Source organism: Otolemur garnettii, unplaced genomic scaffold (assembly GCF_000181295.1).
Source record: "Otolemur garnettii isolate 467f Iridium unplaced genomic scaffold, OtoGar3 scaffold00073, whole genome shotgun sequence".
NCBI lineage: Eukaryota > Metazoa > Chordata > Mammalia > Primates > Galagidae > Otolemur > Otolemur garnettii.
In genome coordinates, this window is record NW_003852468.1 from 401,155 (window position 1) to 422,608 (window position 21,454).

At 38.6% G+C, this 21,454-nt stretch overlaps 2 protein-coding genes across 2 annotated transcripts in view; one reads left to right on the forward strand and one right to left on the reverse strand.

The window, feature by feature from the left end:
* PDZK1 (PDZ domain containing 1) overlaps positions 1-9,912 on the forward strand; it is a 34,823-nt gene extending 24,911 nt beyond the window's left edge. Inside the window, exons 6-9 of the mRNA XM_003793789.3 lie at positions 438-634; positions 6,304-6,525; positions 7,785-8,075; positions 9,467-9,912. Of these exons, the coding sequence (XP_003793837.1) occupies positions 438-634; positions 6,304-6,525; positions 7,785-8,075; positions 9,467-9,520 (764 nt within the window). The 3' untranslated portion in view covers positions 9,521-9,912. The remainder of the gene's footprint in view (positions 1-437; positions 635-6,303; positions 6,526-7,784; positions 8,076-9,466) is intronic.
* Positions 9,913-10,361: 449 nt separating this feature from the next.
* The window catches only part of LOC100960178 (Golgi pH regulator), a 43,049-nt gene continuing 31,956 nt past the window's right edge, over positions 10,362-21,454 (reverse strand). The window contains exons 10-13 of the mRNA XM_023515490.1: positions 14,106-14,201; positions 12,376-12,465; positions 11,356-11,421; positions 10,362-11,228 (exon numbers count right to left, since the gene is read on the reverse strand). Of these exons, the coding sequence (XP_023371258.1) occupies positions 11,022-11,228; positions 11,356-11,421; positions 12,376-12,465; positions 14,106-14,201 (459 nt within the window). The 3' untranslated portion in view covers positions 10,362-11,021. The remainder of the gene's footprint in view (positions 11,229-11,355; positions 11,422-12,375; positions 12,466-14,105; positions 14,202-21,454) is intronic.

The following is a 21,454-nucleotide window of genomic DNA, read 5'->3' on the forward strand; positions in this document are numbered from 1 at the left end:
GAGAATTGCTCAAGCCCAAGAGTTTGAGGTTGCTGTGAGCTATGACACCACGGTACTCTACCAAGGGTGACAAAGTGAGACCTTTAAAACAAAATTTTTTTTATAGGTATAAATAAGAATGCCCACTGGCTTCCTGGGAACTTTCTGGCCCTTAATGCTTTGCACACTATTTTGAATGTCACTTTTAGTAACATTCTTTCTTGCAAGACCCTTTCATCGTTAATGGCTGGGTTGGATCCTGGAATGAGTTCTGAACAGGAAATGAGCCCACATGGTGCTTCATAAGCTTCTTGGGATATTGATGGAAGGACAGTACTTGTACTCAGTGTGTCTTTTATATTGATTTTTTGTCAAGCCCTGGGACTCCAGTGGAAACCCTGGTTTATTTGTTTAGGAGCCTTTATGACAACTTTATTTTTGGGGGTGGGGGAGGGTAGGTCAAATCATCAAGAACATAGATTCTGGAAGTCCAGCAGAAGAGGCTGGCTTGAAGAACAATGACCTGGTAATTGCTGTCAACGGCGAGTCTGTGGAAACTATGGATCATGATGGTGTTGTGGAAATGATTAAGAAGGGTGGAGATCAGACTTCATTGCTGGTAGTAGACAAAGAGACGGACAACATATATAAACTGGTAAGTTATATACAAGGCCACATATTCACACATTAAGGATGGATCCATTCACTCATGTCCTAAAATTTGGGGCTGAATTACTATTTCCTTCAAACTGGAAGGAGCATAATGACCGTCATCAAGCTCAAATTGGTAGTGACAGAAGAACATCAAGTAATTGGTAAAGAAGTTTTAAGTCTTTGGACTTAAGGTTTTGAAAGAATTTGCAAATATAATGGCAGAATTACTCTTGGTGGTATGAGAAAATCTATGGAGAACAGGAGCCTGGAAATAAAATTGTTTCCAAAATAGGGAATGATTGGATTTTAAACTGTAGATTATTGGTAAATTCCATTAGTCTCATCTGAAAGCCCAGAAAGTCTTTATTATACTGCATGTAAGCCCTTAGTAAATGATGTAGAAACAGATTCACTAAGACCAAGTTGAATCAAACTAACCTTACTTCTCTTACCAACTCAATCTTAACACCTACTATTGCACTTATTTTAACACAAGAACTGAGGTTTAGTTTAACAGATGCTTGGGGGCCTTCTAAGTATCTGTATTACTAGGTGGTGTCATAAAGAACAAGATAGATGGTTTTTGTTCTGTGACATATGATAATAGAAACATTCAAAATAAATGATACAGAGAGAAGAATATTATGAGTGGTAACATTAGCCTCTTCTTATGGATTAGGAAACTGAAGCTTACAGTCTAAGTGGTTTGCTAGAGTCACCCAGCTTAGTAAAGACTGAGCATTAGAACCAAAGTTTTTGGACTCAGTTCATCACCCTATTCCTTCTCATCACACTTTGAGTAGATATTTCAAGGATAATCTTATGAACAATATTAAACATAGAAAAATTTGGTTTATGGCTAGTTGAACAATCAAACCTAGAAAATACTTGATATTGGAACAATGTCAACCTGAACAGAAGTCTCTAATAGGCTACTTGTTCCTATCCTACTTCTAGTAAATTTGGATGGAGATATGGGAAAAATATTTAATATATTCAGAAGACTTAAAATGATTTGCTAGGGCAGTGCCTATTGCTCAGTGGGTAGGGCGCCGGCCATATACATTGAGTTCAAACCTGGCCTGGGCCAGCTAAACGACAATGACAACTGCAACAGAAAATAGCTGGGTGTTGTGGCAGGCACCTGTAGTCTCAGATACTTGGGAGGCTGAGGTAAGAGAATCGCTTATGCCCAAGAGTTGGAGGTTGCTCACAGTGCTGTGAGCTGTGACACTACATCACTCTACCCAGGGCAATAGCTTGAGACTCTGGCTCAAAAAAAGAGTTGCTGGAGGATATATTTAATATTCAAAATATCTAGTCAAGATAGAAGAATATAAACAAGGTTAAGTTTAGATAGGAATAGATTCCAAGCACTATAGTAATGTAAATTGTATGAATACCAAAAGGTGAGACCTGATTTGATAATTATAGAAAGGACCAGAAACTTGGTGATACTCCAAATAGCTGTCCCCACCCCAAAAAGGCAATTTAAAGTTACATTAATTGACACTTGATTTCTGGAGACCATCGTCTTACTGTACTAACTGGATTAGACCATACTCGAAATCCTCACTAATGTAATGTTGGGCAAGTTATCCTTTCTGTGCCTCAGTTTCCTTAGTTATAAGATGGGGATAGCTATTATGAAGTGCAGCTATGAGGGTTAAATGAGAATAGTTATACTGTGCAGAATAGTGCCTCACATGTAAATCAATATTGTGTCCAGCTCTGAGAAGGCCAGTGCCAAGAAAGGTCAGTAGGGAAGAGGTTTTGGAAGCTACCCTGTGAGTATTTAATTAGTCAGGGGTCCTCAAACTTTTAAAACAGGGAACCAGTTCACTGTCCCTCAGACCATTGGAGGGCTGGACTGCAGGCCCCAGGACGAGTCGGCTGCTAAGCAGGACAGGCAATGGAAGCAAAAACACCCGGCAGGCCGAATAAATGTCCTAGGTGGGCTGCATGTGGCCCGTGGACTGTAGTTTGAGGATGCCTGGAATAAGTGTAAGTTTTGATGGAGAACATTTTCAAGAATCTGAAAGGGGTGAGGAGTATGTTTATTTTTTGTGTGTTCTGTGGGGCACAGCTGGACCAGACAAGTTATGGAACTAGCTTTGTCTTAAGAACTGAAGCTGGAGGCCAGGCAGTATGGCCCATACCTGTAATCCTAGCACTTTGGGAGGTTGAGGTGGGTAGATTGCTTGAGGTCAGAAGTTCAAGACCAGCCTGAGCAAAAGTGAGACCTTGTCTTTAAAAATAGCCAGGCGTTGTGGTGGGCACCTGTAGTCCCCCTACCCAGGAGGCTGAGGCAAGAGGATCACTTGAGTCCAAAGAGTTTGAGGTTGCTGTGAACTATGATGACCTAGCACCCTACTGAGGACGACTGAGACTCTGTCTCATAAACAAAAGAAAACAAACTCTGAAAATGGCAGAAGTGAGGAGGAGTTATTTCCCAGTGGTGGGCAAAAATCAAGCAAGTAGCTACTGCTGTAGCTATTGTAAAGGGGATTCTGACATAGTTCTTTCCAACTCCTGATCTTGCAAGAATGATCATAGAATGATTTAGCTAATTTTTCTATTTTGGTTAACATAAGTGGACTTTGATCTAAAAAGATGCTTGACCTATTCTTTCCCCTCCCCAGAGCTTCAGAGGTTAGGGTGTGTGTGAATGGAACTTTGTATCAGCGAATAAAACAAACACCTATAATAGTTCCTCGCACATTAGACACCCAAATATTTGAAGAATGAATAAAATCTCATTAAGAGTTCATACTTTGCCTCAAGATGAGCTGCTCCGGTCAGATACAGTTGACTTGCCTGGTCAGGTCGCACTATCAGAGGTGTGACGTGTAATGAGTCACTCTGATAACTTTCCACATTTTGAAGAGAGACTCAATGTGGAATGTTTGCAAGTATATCAGTAACAGTCTGAAGCCAGTTGAAGTAACTAGGAGGTTCTGTGCTGTTGCTATTTTAATTTAGAAAGAAAAGAGATGTGGTCTTGTGGTTAGTAAGACATCTGATAACCAAGCGCCCTAATCTAATTTTAGCCAGACTGCTGAGGAGTGTGATTTGAGGCGGAACACACACTGCATTCACCTTCCATTGCTTATTTCCTGTTTACCACCTAGCCCCAAACAAATGCTGTGGACACTTGTGGGCAGTAATTTAATTGCTGATCCAAGGTCATACAATCCCCAAATCAACCTTTCCAATCTTTTTTTTTTTTTTGTGACAGTCTCACTTTGTTTCCCTCAGAGTGCTGTGGTATCATAGCTCACAACAACCTCAAACTCTTCAGCTCAAGCGATTCTCTTGCCTCAGCCTCCCAAGTAGCTGGGACTATAGGCGCCTGCCACAATGACTGGCTATTTTTAGAGATGGGGTCTTGCTTTTGCTCAGGCTGGTCTCCAACTCCTGAGCTCAAGTGATCTAACTACAGCCTCTCAGAGTGCTGGGATTACAGCTGTGAGCCACTGTGCCTGGCCTTAATCCTCTTAACTAACACCCATAGCCAGCTGAGTTCTTTTTCCTATTGAAAAAGAGATTAAGGCTCAGCACCTGTGCCTAAAGTGCCAGCCACATACACCTGAGCTGGTGGTTCGAATCCAGCCTAGGTCCACCAAACAACAATGATGGCTGCAACCAAAAACTAGCCAGGCATCGTGGCGGGTGCCTGTGGTCCCATCTACTTGAGAGGCAGAGGCAGGAGAATCGCTTGAGCCCAGGAGTTGGAGGTTGCTGTGAGCTATGATGCCACTGCACTCTACCCAGGGCAACAGCTTGAGGCTCTGTCTCCAAAAAAAAAAAAAAAAAAAGATTTAATCTGCATAGCAGAGTGGCTATGGTGCCAGCCATGCACATTGAGGCAGATTCAAATCCGGCCCAGGCTTGTTAAACAACAATGACAACTACAACCAAAAATAGCCAGGTGCCATGGCAGGCGCCTGCAGTCCCAGCTACTTGGGAGGCTGAGGCAAGAGAATTGCTTGAGCCCAAGAGTTTGAGGTTGCTGTTAGCTATGACACTATGGTACTCTACTGAGGGCGACGTAGGGAGAGTCTCTCTCTCTCTCTGTCTCTCAAAAAATCGTATTTCCTGTTCTATGACTCTTCTGAATTGAAGACAGTTATACTTTCTTCATATGGATGGTCTGGGAATAAAGATGGATTAGAAGCATTTTATTTTAGAGACAGAGTCTCACTGTATCACCCTTGGCAGAGTGCTGTGGTGTCATAGCTCACAGCAATCTCAGACTCTTGGGCTTAAGTGATTCTCTGGCCTCAGCCTCCCAAGTAGCTGGGACTAGAGGTGCCCACCACAATACCCAGCTATTTTTTGTTATTGTTGCCATTGTCATTGTTTAGCAGGCCCAGGCCAGGTTTGAACCTGCCAGTCCCAGTGTATGTGTCCAGAGCACTACCTAGTGAGCTATGGGTGCTGCCAGATTAGAGGTATTTAAAGATGGAGAATTTGGCATAACAGAATGACTGCTAATGGTTACAATAAGTTGTGAAATAAATTGAGTACAACAGATTCTAGGACTGGCAGGATGGGGGGGGTGCTGGCAAGCAGCAAAGGGTTGGAATTAACATTTATTATGGTATGTGATAGCTGCTATCCTCCATTCGAGTATTACTGTGTATGTAGGTTGAACCTTCAGAAAGTGATAGAGCATTGTATTAGTCATGGTTCTTTAGAGACAGAACCAATAGGATATACATGAATGAGAGAAGACTTATTAGGGAGCTGGCTCACAGGAATACAGAGGCTGAGAAGTTCCATGTCAGGCTGTGTGAGCTGCAGACCCTGAGGTGCCAGTAGCAGCTCAGTCCAAGTCTGAAGGCCTCACAACCAAGGAAGCTGACGGTGTAAGCCACAGTCTGAGATTGGATGGTTGCTGGTGTAAGACCTGGAGTCCAAAGGCGGAAGAGCCTAGAGTTCTGATGTCCCAGGAGGGGAAGGGTCTATCCCAGTCCAACAGAGAAAGACTTTTCTGTTTTTGTTCTCTCTGAGCCCCCAGCTGATTGGATGCTGCCTGCCCACATTAAGGGTGGATTTTCTCCACTTAGCTCAGGCTTACATATTCTCCTCTGGAAATGCCCTTACAGAAATATCCCAAAATAATATTTTACCAGGTTTCTAGGTTTTCCTTAATCCAGTCAGGTTGACAACTAAAATTAGTCATCACAAGTGTCTTGTATTTTACTTTCTCTAATGTGTTTAAGGAGCTTTGAAGACCATCTTACTGAAGGGGAAAGGCCAGAAGGACCTACTTCACATGAGACGCTGGGCTAATCACTCAGATGTGTCATTCTCCAACAAAGAGATTGTGTACTGGTTGTTTAGAAACTGGCTTACTATTATGGAGTCAGAAACCAGTAATTATGCTGGACATCTTTTGGATCCTTGTCTGGCATTCTATTCTAGCTTATTTTAAACACATACATGCATTTGTGTGCATGTTGGTACATATTGCTCTGCAACCAAGCTCAATATTTTATACTTTTCCTGGTTGTGGTAGCAGAGAAATTTTATAGTTTATAATAGATATACCATGAAGAATGGAACATGTATAATATCTTACAAATTAAACTAGCATATATATTTAATAAACTGCAACTTACATTTAAAATATTAAGTCAAATGTTTTTCCTTTATTTTCAAAAGGCTCGTTTTTCTCCATTTCTTTACTATCAAAGTCAAGAACTGCCTAATGGCTCGGTCAAGGAGGATCCAGCTCCTAGTCCTGTTTCCCAGGAGGCCTCAAGTCCAGATACTACTGAGGAAGTAGATTATAAGCCTAAACTCTGCAGGCTGGTTAAAGGTGAAAATGGCTATGGCTTTCACTTAAATGCCATTCGGGGTCTGCCAGGCTCATTCGTCAAAGAGGTATGGTAATCTCGTTCCAGAGCCCAAAGGGTAGGGAACCTATGGCCTTCTGATTTCAAGATTTTTTTTTCTTTTGTTTTCCTTCCTTCCTTTTTTTTTTTTTTTTTTAAAGATAGTCTCTGTCACCCTGGGTAGATTGCTATGACATCATAGCTCACAGTAACCTCAAGTTCTATTTTTTTCCGAGACCGTCTCACTTTGTTGCCCTCGGTAGAGTACTGTGGCATCACAGCTCACAGCAACCTCCAGCTCTTGGGCTTAGGTAATTCTCTTGCCTCAGCCTCCTGAATAGCTGGGACTACAGGTGCCCACCACAGGGCTCGGCTATTTTTTTTTTTTTTTTTGTTGCAGTTTGGCGGGGGCCAGGTTTGAACCCGCCACTCTCGGTATATGGGGATGGCACCCTACTCACTGAGCCACAGGCGCTGCCCAATAACCTCAAATTCTTGTGCTCAAGTGATCCTCTTGCCTCAGCCTCCTGAATAGTTGGACTCTACAGGTGCCTTGCACAATATGTGGCTAGTTTTTCCTTTTAGTAGAGATGGGGTCTCACTCCTGCTTAGGCTGATCTTGAACTCCTGAGCTCAGGCAGTTCACTGGCCTCAGCCTCCTAGAGTACCAGGATTATAGGTATGAGCCACCATGCTCAGCCAAGATCATTCTTTTCTCAGCACCAAAGATAAATGCTTCATCTTTCCCTGGTACGCCCCTTTTCATAAAAGGATTTGTTGTATAAAAATTGGATTCAGTCAAAAGGCTACACTTAAGGACCAGGACCAAGAAGGCCACAAGTTTCCGCAAAGCTGCAGATTCTCCACTCCTCCAAGCACAGACCCTTTATGTCAGCTACTAGTACATCATAAACTTACATCTTTTGCTTCCCACACATCTGTTTGCTTCTGTGCTTTTGGCATGCTACCATACCCTTTAGGGACTGACACTGTCCGTGAGAAGACTCTCATGATATCTTTCTAGTTGGGAGTGAAGGGGGGTGAACCTATGAAACCTAATGCTTTCAGCCCAAAGACATGCAATGTAATAGTCAAACACTATTTTTAATGATACTCATTTGAGTATGGAAGTTGTAGCTCTCATAAGTAGAAAAATAGAGCCTCTTTCTCAACTTCTGTACCTCAAGGAGAAATAATAGCATAGCTAAGAATAAATTCTCAAACTCTTCTTCTATCCCCTGAAGGAAAACTAGTCTAACATGCCCTGATCTGTGTCTGGAATTCATAACTCAGAACCTGTGTTCACAGGTGCGGAAGGACAGCCCTGCCGACCTGGCTGGGCTGGAAGACGAGGACATCATCATTGAAGTGAACGGCGTGAATGTGATGGATGAACCCTATGAAACGGTGGTGGACAGAATCCAGAGCAGTGGGAAGAATGTCACACTGTTAGTCTGTGGAAAGAAGGCTTATGACTATTTTCAAGCTAAGAAAATCCCTATTGTCTCCTCCATGGTCGAGCCACTGGATGCCCCCCCAGATTCTAAAGAAGGAACATTAGCGGTGCCAGAGCAGGACGTGCATGTGGCGAAAGATCGAGTGAGTAGCGATACATTTCTTCTAGTGACCTAACTTATCAGAGTATGGTATGGTCCCCAGGTAAGTATACTTCATGTATCAGAAAATGACTCTGTCATGTATCAGAAAACGACTCTGTAATGATAACAAATCAGTTAGTGTAGAGGACAGGAGGAAGTATAAGGGCAACAGATTTCTTTCTGTCTAGACAATCGCTGTCATCTGCATGCTTGAGTTGATAAGAAGTAACAAGTTTAGCAAAATTATAATGGGAACCACCAGAAGAACTTGAATCAGACTATCTAGGGACAAATTCTGGTTCTATCATTTATCAGCCTTATCTCTTTTTTTTTTTTTTTTTTTTGCAGTTTTTAGCCGGGGCTGGGTTTGAACCCACTACCTCTGGCATATGAGGCCAGTGCCCTACTCCTTTGAGCCACAGGCGCCGCCCCAGCCTTATCTCTTGGCAAATAGATTTATTTGCTCTGTTCCTCAGTTGCCCCACCTGTCAAATAGAGATAACTTGTGGGATTGTAAGGAGAATATTAACTAAGACTATTAAAGTGCTTTGAGTAGTGTCTGCCTCACAGTAAGCATGTAAGTAAATGGTGATGGTCAGAGTATTGTTTTAAAATTGTCAGGTATTCCAGCTTTATTACTAGTAAAAATTAAGTATTCTGTACATATATAGATTCCCTGGTAAGTCTCAGTTTTACATTTGTCTAACTTCTTTATGCAGATGAATTATGCAGGTCGAAAAGTAAACTGATTTATTCAAGTTCATACAGGAAATTTGTGGCAAAGCTAGGACTCTGATATAAATAACAAATACCAGTTTAGTGAACATACCTAATAGCTGTTGACTTTATGTTCTATATTCTAGAATGCTTAACCAAGGAAGTATTCCAGTTGTCTTTTAAAAATTCTACAAGAGACAAGGTCATGCTCTGTTACCTGGCCTACAGTGCAGTGGTCTCATCATAGTTCACTGCAACCTCAAACTCCTGGGCTCAAGCGATCCTCCTGCCTTAGCCTCTTGAGTAGCTGGGAGTATAGGTACATGTTACTGTGCCTGGCTAATTTTTATATTTTGTAGAGATATGGGATCTTACTCTTGCCTTGGTGGGTCTCAAACTCCTGGCCTCAACTGATTCTCCCGCCTTGGCCTTCCAAAGTGGTAGGGTTACAGGTTTATGCCACTGTATTGGCCTTTATAATTTCTCTGTAGGAGGTCAACTGAAGTCCTACATAAATCTTATTAAAGAAAAACAGACATTAAGAAGTTAATCTATCAACTAGCAAGTTGGAAATCAAGCCAGGTGAAGAATTCAGGTCACCTGACTTCTTGTGAGTGACTCGACTCTGACTTAAGGGACGATCTAGCGTTGAATGACTTGTTTTCTTTTGCACAGGCCCACAGCACAGCCTCACATTCTTCTTCCAATTCTGAAGATACAGAGATGTGAAGAGATCAAATAATGGCTTTGGCTGATAGCCGTTTCTGGGTATTTAGACAAGGAATGAGTTGCCACCTGTTTGCTGTCAGAGGGTAAAACTTGTCTGGAAACCATTCATCATGTGATTGTCTTCTGTTATTGCTTAGGGGTGGGTGGCTGTTGCAGGTGGTTTATGGTCGACTTAGGAAGAGCTAAGGCAGGAGCCAGATTCTTTTTTTGTGATCTCTTCCAAGGTTCAACTTTATGTTTCTCTGTATGATGAGGCTCCTTGAACACCAAAGATGATTTGTAAATCTGTATATGTGAGAGTTGCTAATTAAAGTATCTGAGCAGATAAATCTCTTAAAATGATGCTTTTGTAACAATGTTGTGGTTGCTAGAATAAATAACATTAAAAATGCCTTTGCACTATGTGTGAAACTTCTGTTGTCTGGTATAACCTTAATAAGTTTGTTTTGGATAAACATTTTACACTTTATCCTTCATTTGCCTCTAGAAACCCAAAAGAATAAAATACACATCACAGCTCACAGCAACCTCCAACTCCTGGCTTAAGCGAGTCTCTTGCTTCAGCCTCCCAAGCAGCTGGGACTATAGGTGCCCGGCTATTTTTTGGTTGCAGTTGTCACTGTTGTTTAGCAGGCCTGGTCCGGGCTTGAACCTGCCAGCTTTGGTGTATGTGGCTGGCGCCCTTACTCACTGAGCTATGGACGCTGAGCCATCTGAAAACTTTCTATTGTCTTCCTGAGTCTCAGGACAAAAATGTAACTTGTTCCACTTATGGTAATGCATCGTTTTACCCTCATAGCATGAGGGGCCAATGGAAACAAAATCTGGAGATATCATTGCTGAATTGAATGTAGGGTATTCACTCTTAAGTTAAAAAGAAATTTTAAGAAAATGACATACTTCAAGTCTCCTTTGGTATAATCTATTTCAGCTGCATACCATGCCTTTTCCAGAAAAGTTCTTGGTTATTTAATGGGGCTGGTTACTGCCGGAGGGACGCTAACTCATGTTAGATCACATAAGCATAATACCAAGCTATGTAGGATAAAATGAGCCCAAGGCCCAAGTGTTACAATCTTTGATTTTTAATGATAATCTCAAGGAAAAGCCATGACCTTTTCCATGTAAACCTTGACTTAAAACAGAAATCCTATGTATTCAGCCCAGCTCCCCTGGATGCCTCTTGCCCCAGAGTTCCAGTGTATTTCCCCCCACTAGTTTCTTGGCTCTTCTGCCCCCTTCTCCCTCGTCCATGAGCTATGCCGGCCTTAAATCTATGCAGGATGCTCTCTGCTGAGTACTGCCTTGAGTTACTTCGCTTCATGTTCTCGCTGTTACTTACATTCACAGTATCATCTGAGGAAGGAGTGTGCTGGAGGGTAAAATATGCTACCATAGCATTGTTTAGAAAATATTAGGCCTTGGTCCCCTCCTTTTTTCCCACCTCTTGTATCCAAGTTCTGACACCACTGGCCTTTAATAGTCTATAGTAGGCATGAGTTCAAGGTGCCATATGCTTCTCTGGTGCCTGTTTGTGAGCCAAATAGAGGAAAAGTATGCTAGAGAGTGCGCTGACCAGGAAGATCACATCAAACCATCGGTGATAGAAGTTGAACTGCAGTTCTCCCAGGACTTCAGTGATGATGGTGCGGTATTCTAGAGGCATACTCATTCGTATCAGCAGCACCGAGGAAACAAAGTACATGCCCTGTAAGTCAGATCAATCTAAAAGTTACTCTGTAATGAGTAGCAGGTAAAAGCAAAGTATTAAAATGTTTAAAAGTATAAAACATTTCTGGTATTTTTTAGCTATAAAACTAGTTCCCTAAACTTACCATTATCTGTGCTAACAGGAGGACAATGACATTGGAAGACTTACTGCTGGAGATGGCATAAAAGAACTGTCAAGAAAAGGAAGAGATGAATTTATGTAGCACTGCTAGATTCCTATGTCACAATGTGATTAACAGTTAAAAGCCTCTTTCATGCCATAACCCTCTGTAGACCAATTCACATGATTAAGGTTATGAAGAAGAGACTTAAAATAGAACACTGAAAATGTTTTCCCCAGAGGTAGTGTTACATTATAACACATAAAAGGACCCCTGTTCTGTCAAACTTCAGAAACTATGTGATGCATTTGACTTAAAATTGCCATAAAACCTTAAATCAGACTATTCCAGGCTGTTATAAGCATTTGTAATTGTTAATTAGGCTCCTGAGCAATTTCCAAAATTGAGTTGGATGCCTCTTTTTCTTCAAATAGCTCATGGATCTTGAAATCCCTATCTCTTCTGCCAGAGAGGACTTACATTCCACGTCCATGGAATCTTTCTATGTTGATTAGAAAACAGCTAAATATAACAGGTCCTCACTTTTAAGGTCAGTAAGTTCTTGGAAACTAAGACTTTAAGTGAAACAATATATAGCAAAACTGTTTTTTTTCCTCATCAACATTATAATGAAAGCTGTATGTTGTTTGGCTTTGTTTAAAGTAATTTCCAAGACCCTATTAATGACATTAAGTTCAAACTTACTGTATTCTGCTCTTCTACTTCCATATTGCTTTACAAATGCCTCTCAATTATTTTAACCTCAAATATCTGGTGAATACCTACTATGTGCCATTTTGGTTCATTTTGGTTACATTTCAGCAAACAAAACTAGCCCTTATTCTATTTACTTTGGTAAATGTCTGATGTAAATATATTGTCAATTGACACAGTAGATGAAATTTTAAAAAATTCTGTTTTGTCAGGAGGCAGAAATCTTAATTAGGTAAAATTATCTCATGGTACCACATTGTAATTAAGCAAATGATAAGCAGTACTTTATCACACTGTGATGCAACATACCTTGGTAAGAGTGATCAGTAATCCTCTGATGGATGTGACGATGATTATTCCAACAAGAATGAAGGAAATGTGTTGGGACCAAAACTTCACCTACCACCATAACAGGAAGAAAAAATAGCTGTTACATCTCTGTTCAGACAGACACAAAGGCTCAGCTGTATGCAGATCACTTATGCGGTTGTGAGAGGGAACTTCATTAGGCTATACCTGATTTTCTTTTTCTTTAAAGGGGGGAGGAACCACCTATAGGGAAACTGCAGTGTATATCTTAACTAGGAGACTTAAATCCTAACACAAGAAAGCAAGTACAGAAGTGATAAAAAATAATAAAAATAACACTAATCAGAAAAAATAGCTATTGATACAACTTTACTATGATAAGTGAAAAGCAGGAATTAAAAGGAAACTCAGTAGTTTATTTTTAATATCTATGCATTATAGTTCTCTGATCACTCAAAATTTTAAGGAATATTTCTTTTTGTAATAAAAGAATATATAGAGAATCTCAGCTAAGTTCTAGGAAATAGCTGAACTTCATGTAAAGCACAAGTTACCTTTTCTCCTCCTGCACTGCATCGTAGTGTGAAGCAGTTTTGGGACCCCATGCCTGACTCAGTTCTGAAAAGTGTCTGAGGGGGAGCTGCTATTACTAACACCTAAAAGTTTGTTATTCATAATTACAAAATATGCAGTATATAGAAGAATTATAGATGGAATGTATATATAGCGATTAAGTAGCCTCAGAAAGCACAGATAAGGAAGAGCATTTCTCAAAATTCAGCCTAGCAAAAAATGTGAATGAGGAAAAGCCACATCCAACAATAACAAAAATACTTAATTTATACAATACTCAAAGACATACGCTCCTTCATGTGCAGAGATAATACACCATTGATCTAGCATCAAGGAACATGTACTCTGAGCTGTTTCTTAAGGACTGGACCTCAGTTTGCCCTTGTTCATTTCATCCTGCTCCCCTGGAGACTGGAAGGATGTCTGGATGAGATGGATGGTTGGGGGTAGCATGCAGCCTGTGTCTAGGTTGACAGCAGAACTGGGACTAAGAATGTGACATTGGTCTTAAAGTGCTATTCAGCCAGAATCACTGGCCATACTTATATCTGGAAAATATACTAGTCTATGAATATAGACATTGAACTTAAATTGGGACAAGGGTGTATTTATGACATTAGTGTTGTGAAACAGGTAGAAAGCTAATTAAAAAACAACTTTGTGCAAAGGTGACAGTTACCATCTTTAGCCCAAAGTCTACATTGATTAATTGATAAAGATCATTTTTTACAGCAGAATTCATTTTAGTTCTAACACAGAACACTAATTAGCAGTTAATTTTCTACCAGGGGAACCAAAGGTGAGTTGTACGTTTGAAAAGCTCATCAAGTATCACTGAGAGAAGGACTTGAATACTTTCATGGGGAGAAACTGATAAAGTGGCTGGCTACGGAGAAGCAGAGGAGGAACTATAGAAATAATCAGTATCCATGACAATAATAGGCAGCAGTTGTTAGTATGGCTTTATAATTAGAAAGAGAATCCAAGTCTTCTCCAAATATGCCACGTGAATATGTCAAAATATACAGAGGAGAATCGGAAGAAGAAAAGAAGCAGCAAGTACATAAAGTGTGGGAATTAGAATCCTATAAATTATAAGTTACAGCAGATAAGCCAGAAAGAAACATAATAAACCAGGATCTTAATATAACTCTTACATCAAATTGGATTCCCAGGTAATTCACAGTGATCTCAATGCCTCTTGTAACAGGGTCAGTTTTCCCAACTCGATCAAAAACAATATTAATGGTTGCCTGCAAAGACACAGAACTTAATATGTTAAAACATCTTAAAAGTCACTCTTTCAAAGAAATGATTCAAAATAATGACCAAATTACTACAACAAATCTGACAGGTTGATATTCCTAAAAATGTAACTTTACTTTCAATCTAAATCACACATAAGAAATCTATTTCAGCTACTCCTGTACTGGCAAAGAAAAGTCCCTATCTATTGTGTCTTTGATTTAATTTTCAGCCTGACTATTACTGACTGTTCTGTTTCCGTCTCTTTCTAAGAAGACACATATGAAAGAGACGGGAACAGAACCTTATCCCATGACAGATGAATAGCCAACATATACAGAGTGTCCATAAAGTTTGTGTACAATTTATTAAGGTTAAACTATTTACAATTGCACACAAACTTTATTATGTCCACCCTGTATGTGAAAAATACTCATCATCCCAGGTGATCAGATAAATGCAAATCAAACTCACCCTCAGATACTACCTAACCCCAGAAAAAATAGCCCACATCACAGAGTCCCAAAGCTGCAGATGCTGGCATGGGTGTGAATAGAAGAGAACACTTACATGCTATTGGTGGGATTGAAAACTAGTACAGTTTTTTTTGGAAAGAAGTATGGAGAAAACTCAAGGAACTAAAAGTAGACCTTCTATTTGATCCTGCAATCCTAATACTAGGTATTTACCCAAAATTAAAAAAATTTTTTTTATCACAATGCCATTTGCACTCAAATGCTTATAGCAGTTCAATTTATAATCATAAAGATGTAGAAACAACCCAAAATGTCCATCAACCCATGGATGTATTAATAAACTGTGGTGTATATACATGCCATGGAATACTATTTAGTCATAAAAAACAGTTTACTTCTTTTGCATTTACCTGAATGGAGTTAAAGAATGTTCTCCTTAGTAAAGTATCTCAAGAATGGAAAGGCAAGCACCCCATGTTTTCAATACTAATTTGAAACTAGGATAAACAACTACAGGCCCTATGAGAGAAAAATACAATTAAATTCAAGAAGGTGTGAGGGGGTAAGATGGGAGGTGGCCCAATAAGCTTAATGTAGGGTACATGGTACATCTTCTGGGTGAAGGACTCAACTGCAACGCGGATGCTAACAAATGCAAATGATGTAACCCAATCACTGGCATCCTTATATTAATAAAAATATTATGAGCAAGAAATAAAGCTCTGCTGCCTTAAAAACAAAAGTCCTTACCTACCCCAGTTTTCCTTTCTGTAAAGAGTCAAGGGGAATAAAGCTGTGGCTTATGTGCCTTAGTTTATTGGAAGCCAGAAAGGTAACATTCTGGTAAGAGATCAAAGAATTCCAAGGTCATTCCCCAGGGTAATTTTCTGATAGCTCTAAAAACAAAGATTAAAATAACAAAAAAGGAATTATAGCTAATAAGCCAACAACGGAGATCAAAGGAAAACTACCATGGGTAGTCATGAAAACTACCCAATTATTTAAAAAAAAGGAAAAAGGGAAAAAATGAACAGACAAAAAAATACTAACACGTTAGTTTAAAACCTACACGTATCAATAATCATATTAAATGTAAATGGCTGAAATTTTGGGTCAGTAAATTCTGCCACTATAGTGTAACAGTAGCTATAGACAATACATAAATGAATGGGCATGGTTATGTTCCAGTAAAACTTTATTTACAAAAGCAGGCAGTAGTCAGGTTTGGACTGTGCGCTATAAACAGCTGATCCTTGGTCTAAATATGCCAACGAAATGGTAGGGGCTGTCAAACTGAATAAAAAAGCAAGACCCAATTATATATTGCTTATAAGAAACCCACTTTAATAAATATAAAGACACAAACAGGTTAAAAGAAAATAATGAAAAAAGATATTTTATTTGTTGACACTAATAAAAAGAAAGCTAGATTGTTGTATCACTCAAAGTAGATTTCATAGCAAAAAATGTTGCCAGGTATTAAAAAGATCATTTCAAAGGGATATTTTAAAATAAATATTTAGAATAATGATTCTACACACAATTGTAGCTAATAACAGAACTTCAAAATACATGAAGCAAAAACTGATAGGAATAAAAAAAATAGACAAAACCACCAAAGTTAGATCCTCTCTATCAATCATTGATAAAGCAAGTAGTCAGAAAATCAGTATTATTTTACTATCAGTCAACTTGACCTAATTGATGTTCAAAGAACATTCCTGGCTCAGCGCCTGTGGCTCAAGTGGCTAAGGTGCCAGCCACATACACCTAAGGTGGCGGGTTCGAATCCAGTCTGGGACCACCAAACAAGAATGACGGCTACAACCAAAAAAATAGCCAGGCATTGTGGCGGGCACCTGTGGTCCCAGCTACTTGGGAGGCTGAGGTAGGAGACTTGCGTGAGCCCAGGAGTTGGAGGTTGCTATGAGCTGTGATGCCACAGCACTCTACCCAAGGGGACAGCTTGAGGCTCTGTCTCAAAAAAAAAGAACATTCCTGCCAATAAGAATGGAATACATCTCCCACTCAAGTACACACACAGCAGCAACAGTCACTATGCTGAGCTCGACTAACCATATCTAGGACAGAAAACAAGTCTTGATAAATTTTAAGATACATATTGTATATAATATATGTCCTTAGACTACATGAAATTGAATTAGAAATCAGAGAATATTTGGAAGATCCCCAAATATTTTATAATACACTTCTATATAACCCACGATTCAGAAAAGAAATCAGAAGGAAAATTAGAAAGTATTTTGAACTAAATGAAAAATATTATATGCAATCCCCAAGTTACAAACATCCAATTTATGTACAACTGGCATTTATGAACAGAGGTTATTACAGAAAGTCCCCAAGTTACAAATATTTGGCTAACATACAACTCATACTTAATAGGGCTATTAAAGGTAACAGGTAAATGTACCTGTTCCAACTTACATACAAATTTAACTTAAGAACAAACCTATAGAACCTATCTTGTTTGTAACCTGGGGACTGACTGTATACAATTCATCAAAATTTGTGAGATGCAGTTAAAGTGGTAGTACATACAGCTTGGGAGGCTGAGGATTACTTCAGCCCAAGAGTTTGAGGTTGCTGTGAGTTATGATACCATGGCACTCTGCCTAGGGTGACAAACTGAGACTCTATCTCAAAAACAAAACCAAAAACCAAAAAATCCAGTAGTACAAAGTAAGAAATTTATAGCACTAAAACACCTGTGTTAGAAAAGAAAGTCTCAATGATCTTAACTTCCACCTTAAAAAATTAGAAAAAGATCCCAAATAAGCAGAAGGAATAATAAAGATCAGCGCAGAAATCAGATAAAGAGAGAAAATCAATTAATCCAAAAGCTGATTATTTATTTATTTATTTATTTATTATTTATTATTATTTTTTTTGGTAGAGTTCCATGGCATCACAGCTCACAGCAACCTCAAATTCTTGGACTTAAGCAATTCTCTTGCCTCAGCCTCCCAAGTAGCTGGGACTACAGGCGCTTGCTACAACACCTAGCTATTTTTTGTTATCATTTTCATTGTTGTTTAGCAGGCCGAGGCTGGCTTCTAACCCGCCAGCCCTGGTGTATGTGGCTGGTGCTGTAACCACTGTGCTACGGGTGCTGAGCCAAAGATGAATTTTTAAAAAGTTCAATAAAACCAATAAATCTCTATTAGACTGAGATAAAGGAAAAAAAGAGGGAAGACATAAGTCGCCAATATCAAGAATGAAAAAGATACCACTTTATGCCCTCGATGATGGCAATAATCAAAAAGATAAATAACAAGTGTTGCTGAGGATATGAAGAAACTGGAACCCTCATAAACTGTTGGTAGAAAGGTACTGCCATTATAAAACAGTCTAGTGGTTAACATATGACATAGAAATTCTAATCCTAGGTATGTATGTAAGAGAACTGAAAATACATGTATATGTTCACATAAAAACTTATACTGCATACACAAATGTTAACAGCAGTATTATTAATAATCGTAAAAAAGTAGAAACAACCCAAATGTCTATCAACTAATGGATAAAAAAAAGTGATATATCCATAAAATAGAATGAATGTTATTCAGTCATAAAACATAATGAAACATTGATAACTATTATAACATAGGTGAATCGCAGAAACATTATGCTGAATCAAAAAAGCTGCCGGGTGTAGTGGCTCATGCCTGCAATCCTAGCACATTGGGAGGCCAGAGTGTGTGAAATGCTTAAGCTCAGGAGTTTGAGACCAACCTAAGCAAGAGCGAGACCCTTGTTTCTACTAAAAATAGAAAAACTAGCTGGGAGTCATGATGGGCATCTGTTAGTCCCTACTACTTGGAAGGCTGAGGCAAGAGGATTGCTTGAGTGATACCAGGACACAGAGTGAGACTCTGTCACAAAAAAACCCACAAAAAAACAAAAAACAGAACAAACCCACCCCCCAAATACAAAAAAGCTAATCACATATGAATACAAATTATATGATTTCATTTACATGAAATGCCCAGAATCAGGAAATCTAGAGGGAGGGAAAGTAGATGAGTGGTTGCCATGGGCTGGGGCATGAGAACTGGAGGGAAATGGGGAGTGACTGCTAATGAGCATGGAATTTATTTTTGACTTGATAAAAATGTTCAAAATTTGATTGTGGTGATGGTTGTACAACTCTGTGAACACACTAAGAGCCACTGTATTGCACACTAAATGAGTATATATGAATCATATCCTAATAAAGCTGTTATATGAAAAAAGGAAAGAGAGGTAACTTTTCTACCTCTTCTACAGATAATAAAAGGATAAGAAGGGAATAATATGAGCAATTTTATGCCAATAAATTTGATAACTTCAGTAAAAATGGACAAATTCCTTAGAGACCCAAACCCTAAGAGTTCACTAAAGAAGAATAGATAACCCAAATATACTCTGTATCATTAAAGAACCTAAATTTGTAGTTAAAGAAGAAAATCTTCCTGCAAAGAAAACTCCAGGTCCAAATGGCTTCATTAATAAATTCTACTAAACATTTAAAAAAGAAATAATGACAATTTCACACAAACTTATCCACTAATTTGAAGAGATGGCAATACTTCTCAACTCACTATTCTCTAAAGACAGCATTACTCTGACATCAAATCCAAACAAAGACATTATAAGAAAAGAAAACTATAATCCGATATCCTCATAAATATGGATACAAAAATTCTTAATGAAATGTTAGCATACTGAATCCAACAAAATATAAAAAGGATAATTCACCATAACTAAGTCAGGTTTATTCTAGGAGGAATAAAAAATTGGTTTAACATTTTTAAAAAATGTGATCGAGTATAATGACTAGCAGACTAAAGAAAAACTGTATGATGTTAGTAGATGCAGAACAAGCATTTGACAAAACCCCAAACCTTCTCATGATGAACGATACTCAATAAACTATGATTAGAATGGAATTTCCTCAATGCGATGAAGGGCATCCAGGAAAAGCCAGGAGCTAACATCATACTGAAGGGTGCAAGACTGGATGCTTTCTCCCTGAGATCAGGACTAAGGGTAGGATGACTACTCTTACTACTTCTATTCAACTTTGTACTAAAAGTTTTGGTCAGTGAAATAAGACTGGAGGGAGAGAAAGAGGAGAAAGAAGAGAAGAAGAAAGGCAGGAAAGGGGAAAAGAACAACCTACTTAAAAAATTGGCAAAAGATTTGAGTAGATACTTCACCAAAGAGGACATATTGGCGGTAAATAAGCACAAGAAAAGATGCTCAACATCATTAGACATTAGGGAAATATAAATGAAAACCACAATTAAATACCATATTGTATCTATTAGAATTTCTGAAATGAATTAAGACTGACCACATGGACTACTGCAACTCATACAGTGCAGGTGGGAATCTAAATGGTACGATCTCTTTAGAAAATAATTTCAATGTTTTTTAAAAAGTTAACCATATGCCTGCCATATGATCCAGACATTCCATTTCTAAGTGCTCATCGCCCCCCAAAAAGAGAGCATATGTCTATGTACAGACTTGTGCACAAATGTTCACAGTAGCTTTATTTGTAATACCTCAAACTGGAAACATCCTAAAATCTATTAGCAGACAAATGATCAACAAATTGTGGTACATCTAAACAATGGATACTACTCAGCAATAAAAAGGAATAAACTACTGATACGATAACCTGGATAAAACTTAAAATAATTGTGCTGAGAAAAATAAATTCGACACAAAAAGAATAAATACTGTAGGATTCCATTTACATAAAATAAAATACTAGAAAATACAAATACATAACTGAAAGCATATTGATAGTTGCCTGGAGACTGGGGGTATAGGAGACAAGAAAATTCTTAGAATTCTTAGAATTTTTGGAGAGATATGTTCTCTATCTTGAGTGTGGTGATGTTTGTTGCACATATGTCAAAACTTACAAAACGGTACACTTAAAACATGTACAGTTTATTGTATGTTCACATACACCAATAAGGCTTGTTAAAGAATGACATGCTCCTCTAATGGCTGCAATCTCAGGGAAAGTTCTTTTGGTAGCTTAGCTGATTGAATGCAGTATCTTCATTTATCCTCTCGTACTGAATAAATCAAGATTTTAAAATGTCATCTGAATGTACTGACACCAATATATTATAACATTAGATTCATTAAATCCAAAATCCCTCATTCATCTACAGTGATCAAAATTAACTAATAAAATGACAAAGCTCCTCTTTGTGTAAACAAAGTGCTAGAAGGCAAGTCATCAAATCAGAAAGTCAATATGCTTTCAGCCTTTTCTATAAACACACTGAAATCTATTAATACCTGCAGATGAGTCAGAGGGAAAGACAAATAGTGTATATAAGTGAACATGAAGCAAAAAATATCAAGAGAAGCCATAAAAGAATAAGAGCTATAAGCACAGAAGGTGAATTTCTCTATGGAAATACATTTTACAATTTGCTTTGCACTTAATGTAGGTCTACATGTTATTAAAAAGGACAAGTAGCTTCTGTTCTGAGCTAACGGTAGGAGTTGGGGTTATACACAGTCATGCACCCAAGGGTAATAGAGAAAGCAGAATATAAAACAAGAAACTTTCACATTCAATTCACATATTTCATAAACTAAGTCCATAAACTAAGTACTTATTAATGATTTCTGATAGAAAAAAATGCAACTTACCTTATCTAAAAAAGGAGAGGGTGGTAAAAAGAATAAGGCTCTGAGATATGAAAGATTGCACTTCCCGTTTACTCAGTAAAATTCGGAATTTAGTGCCA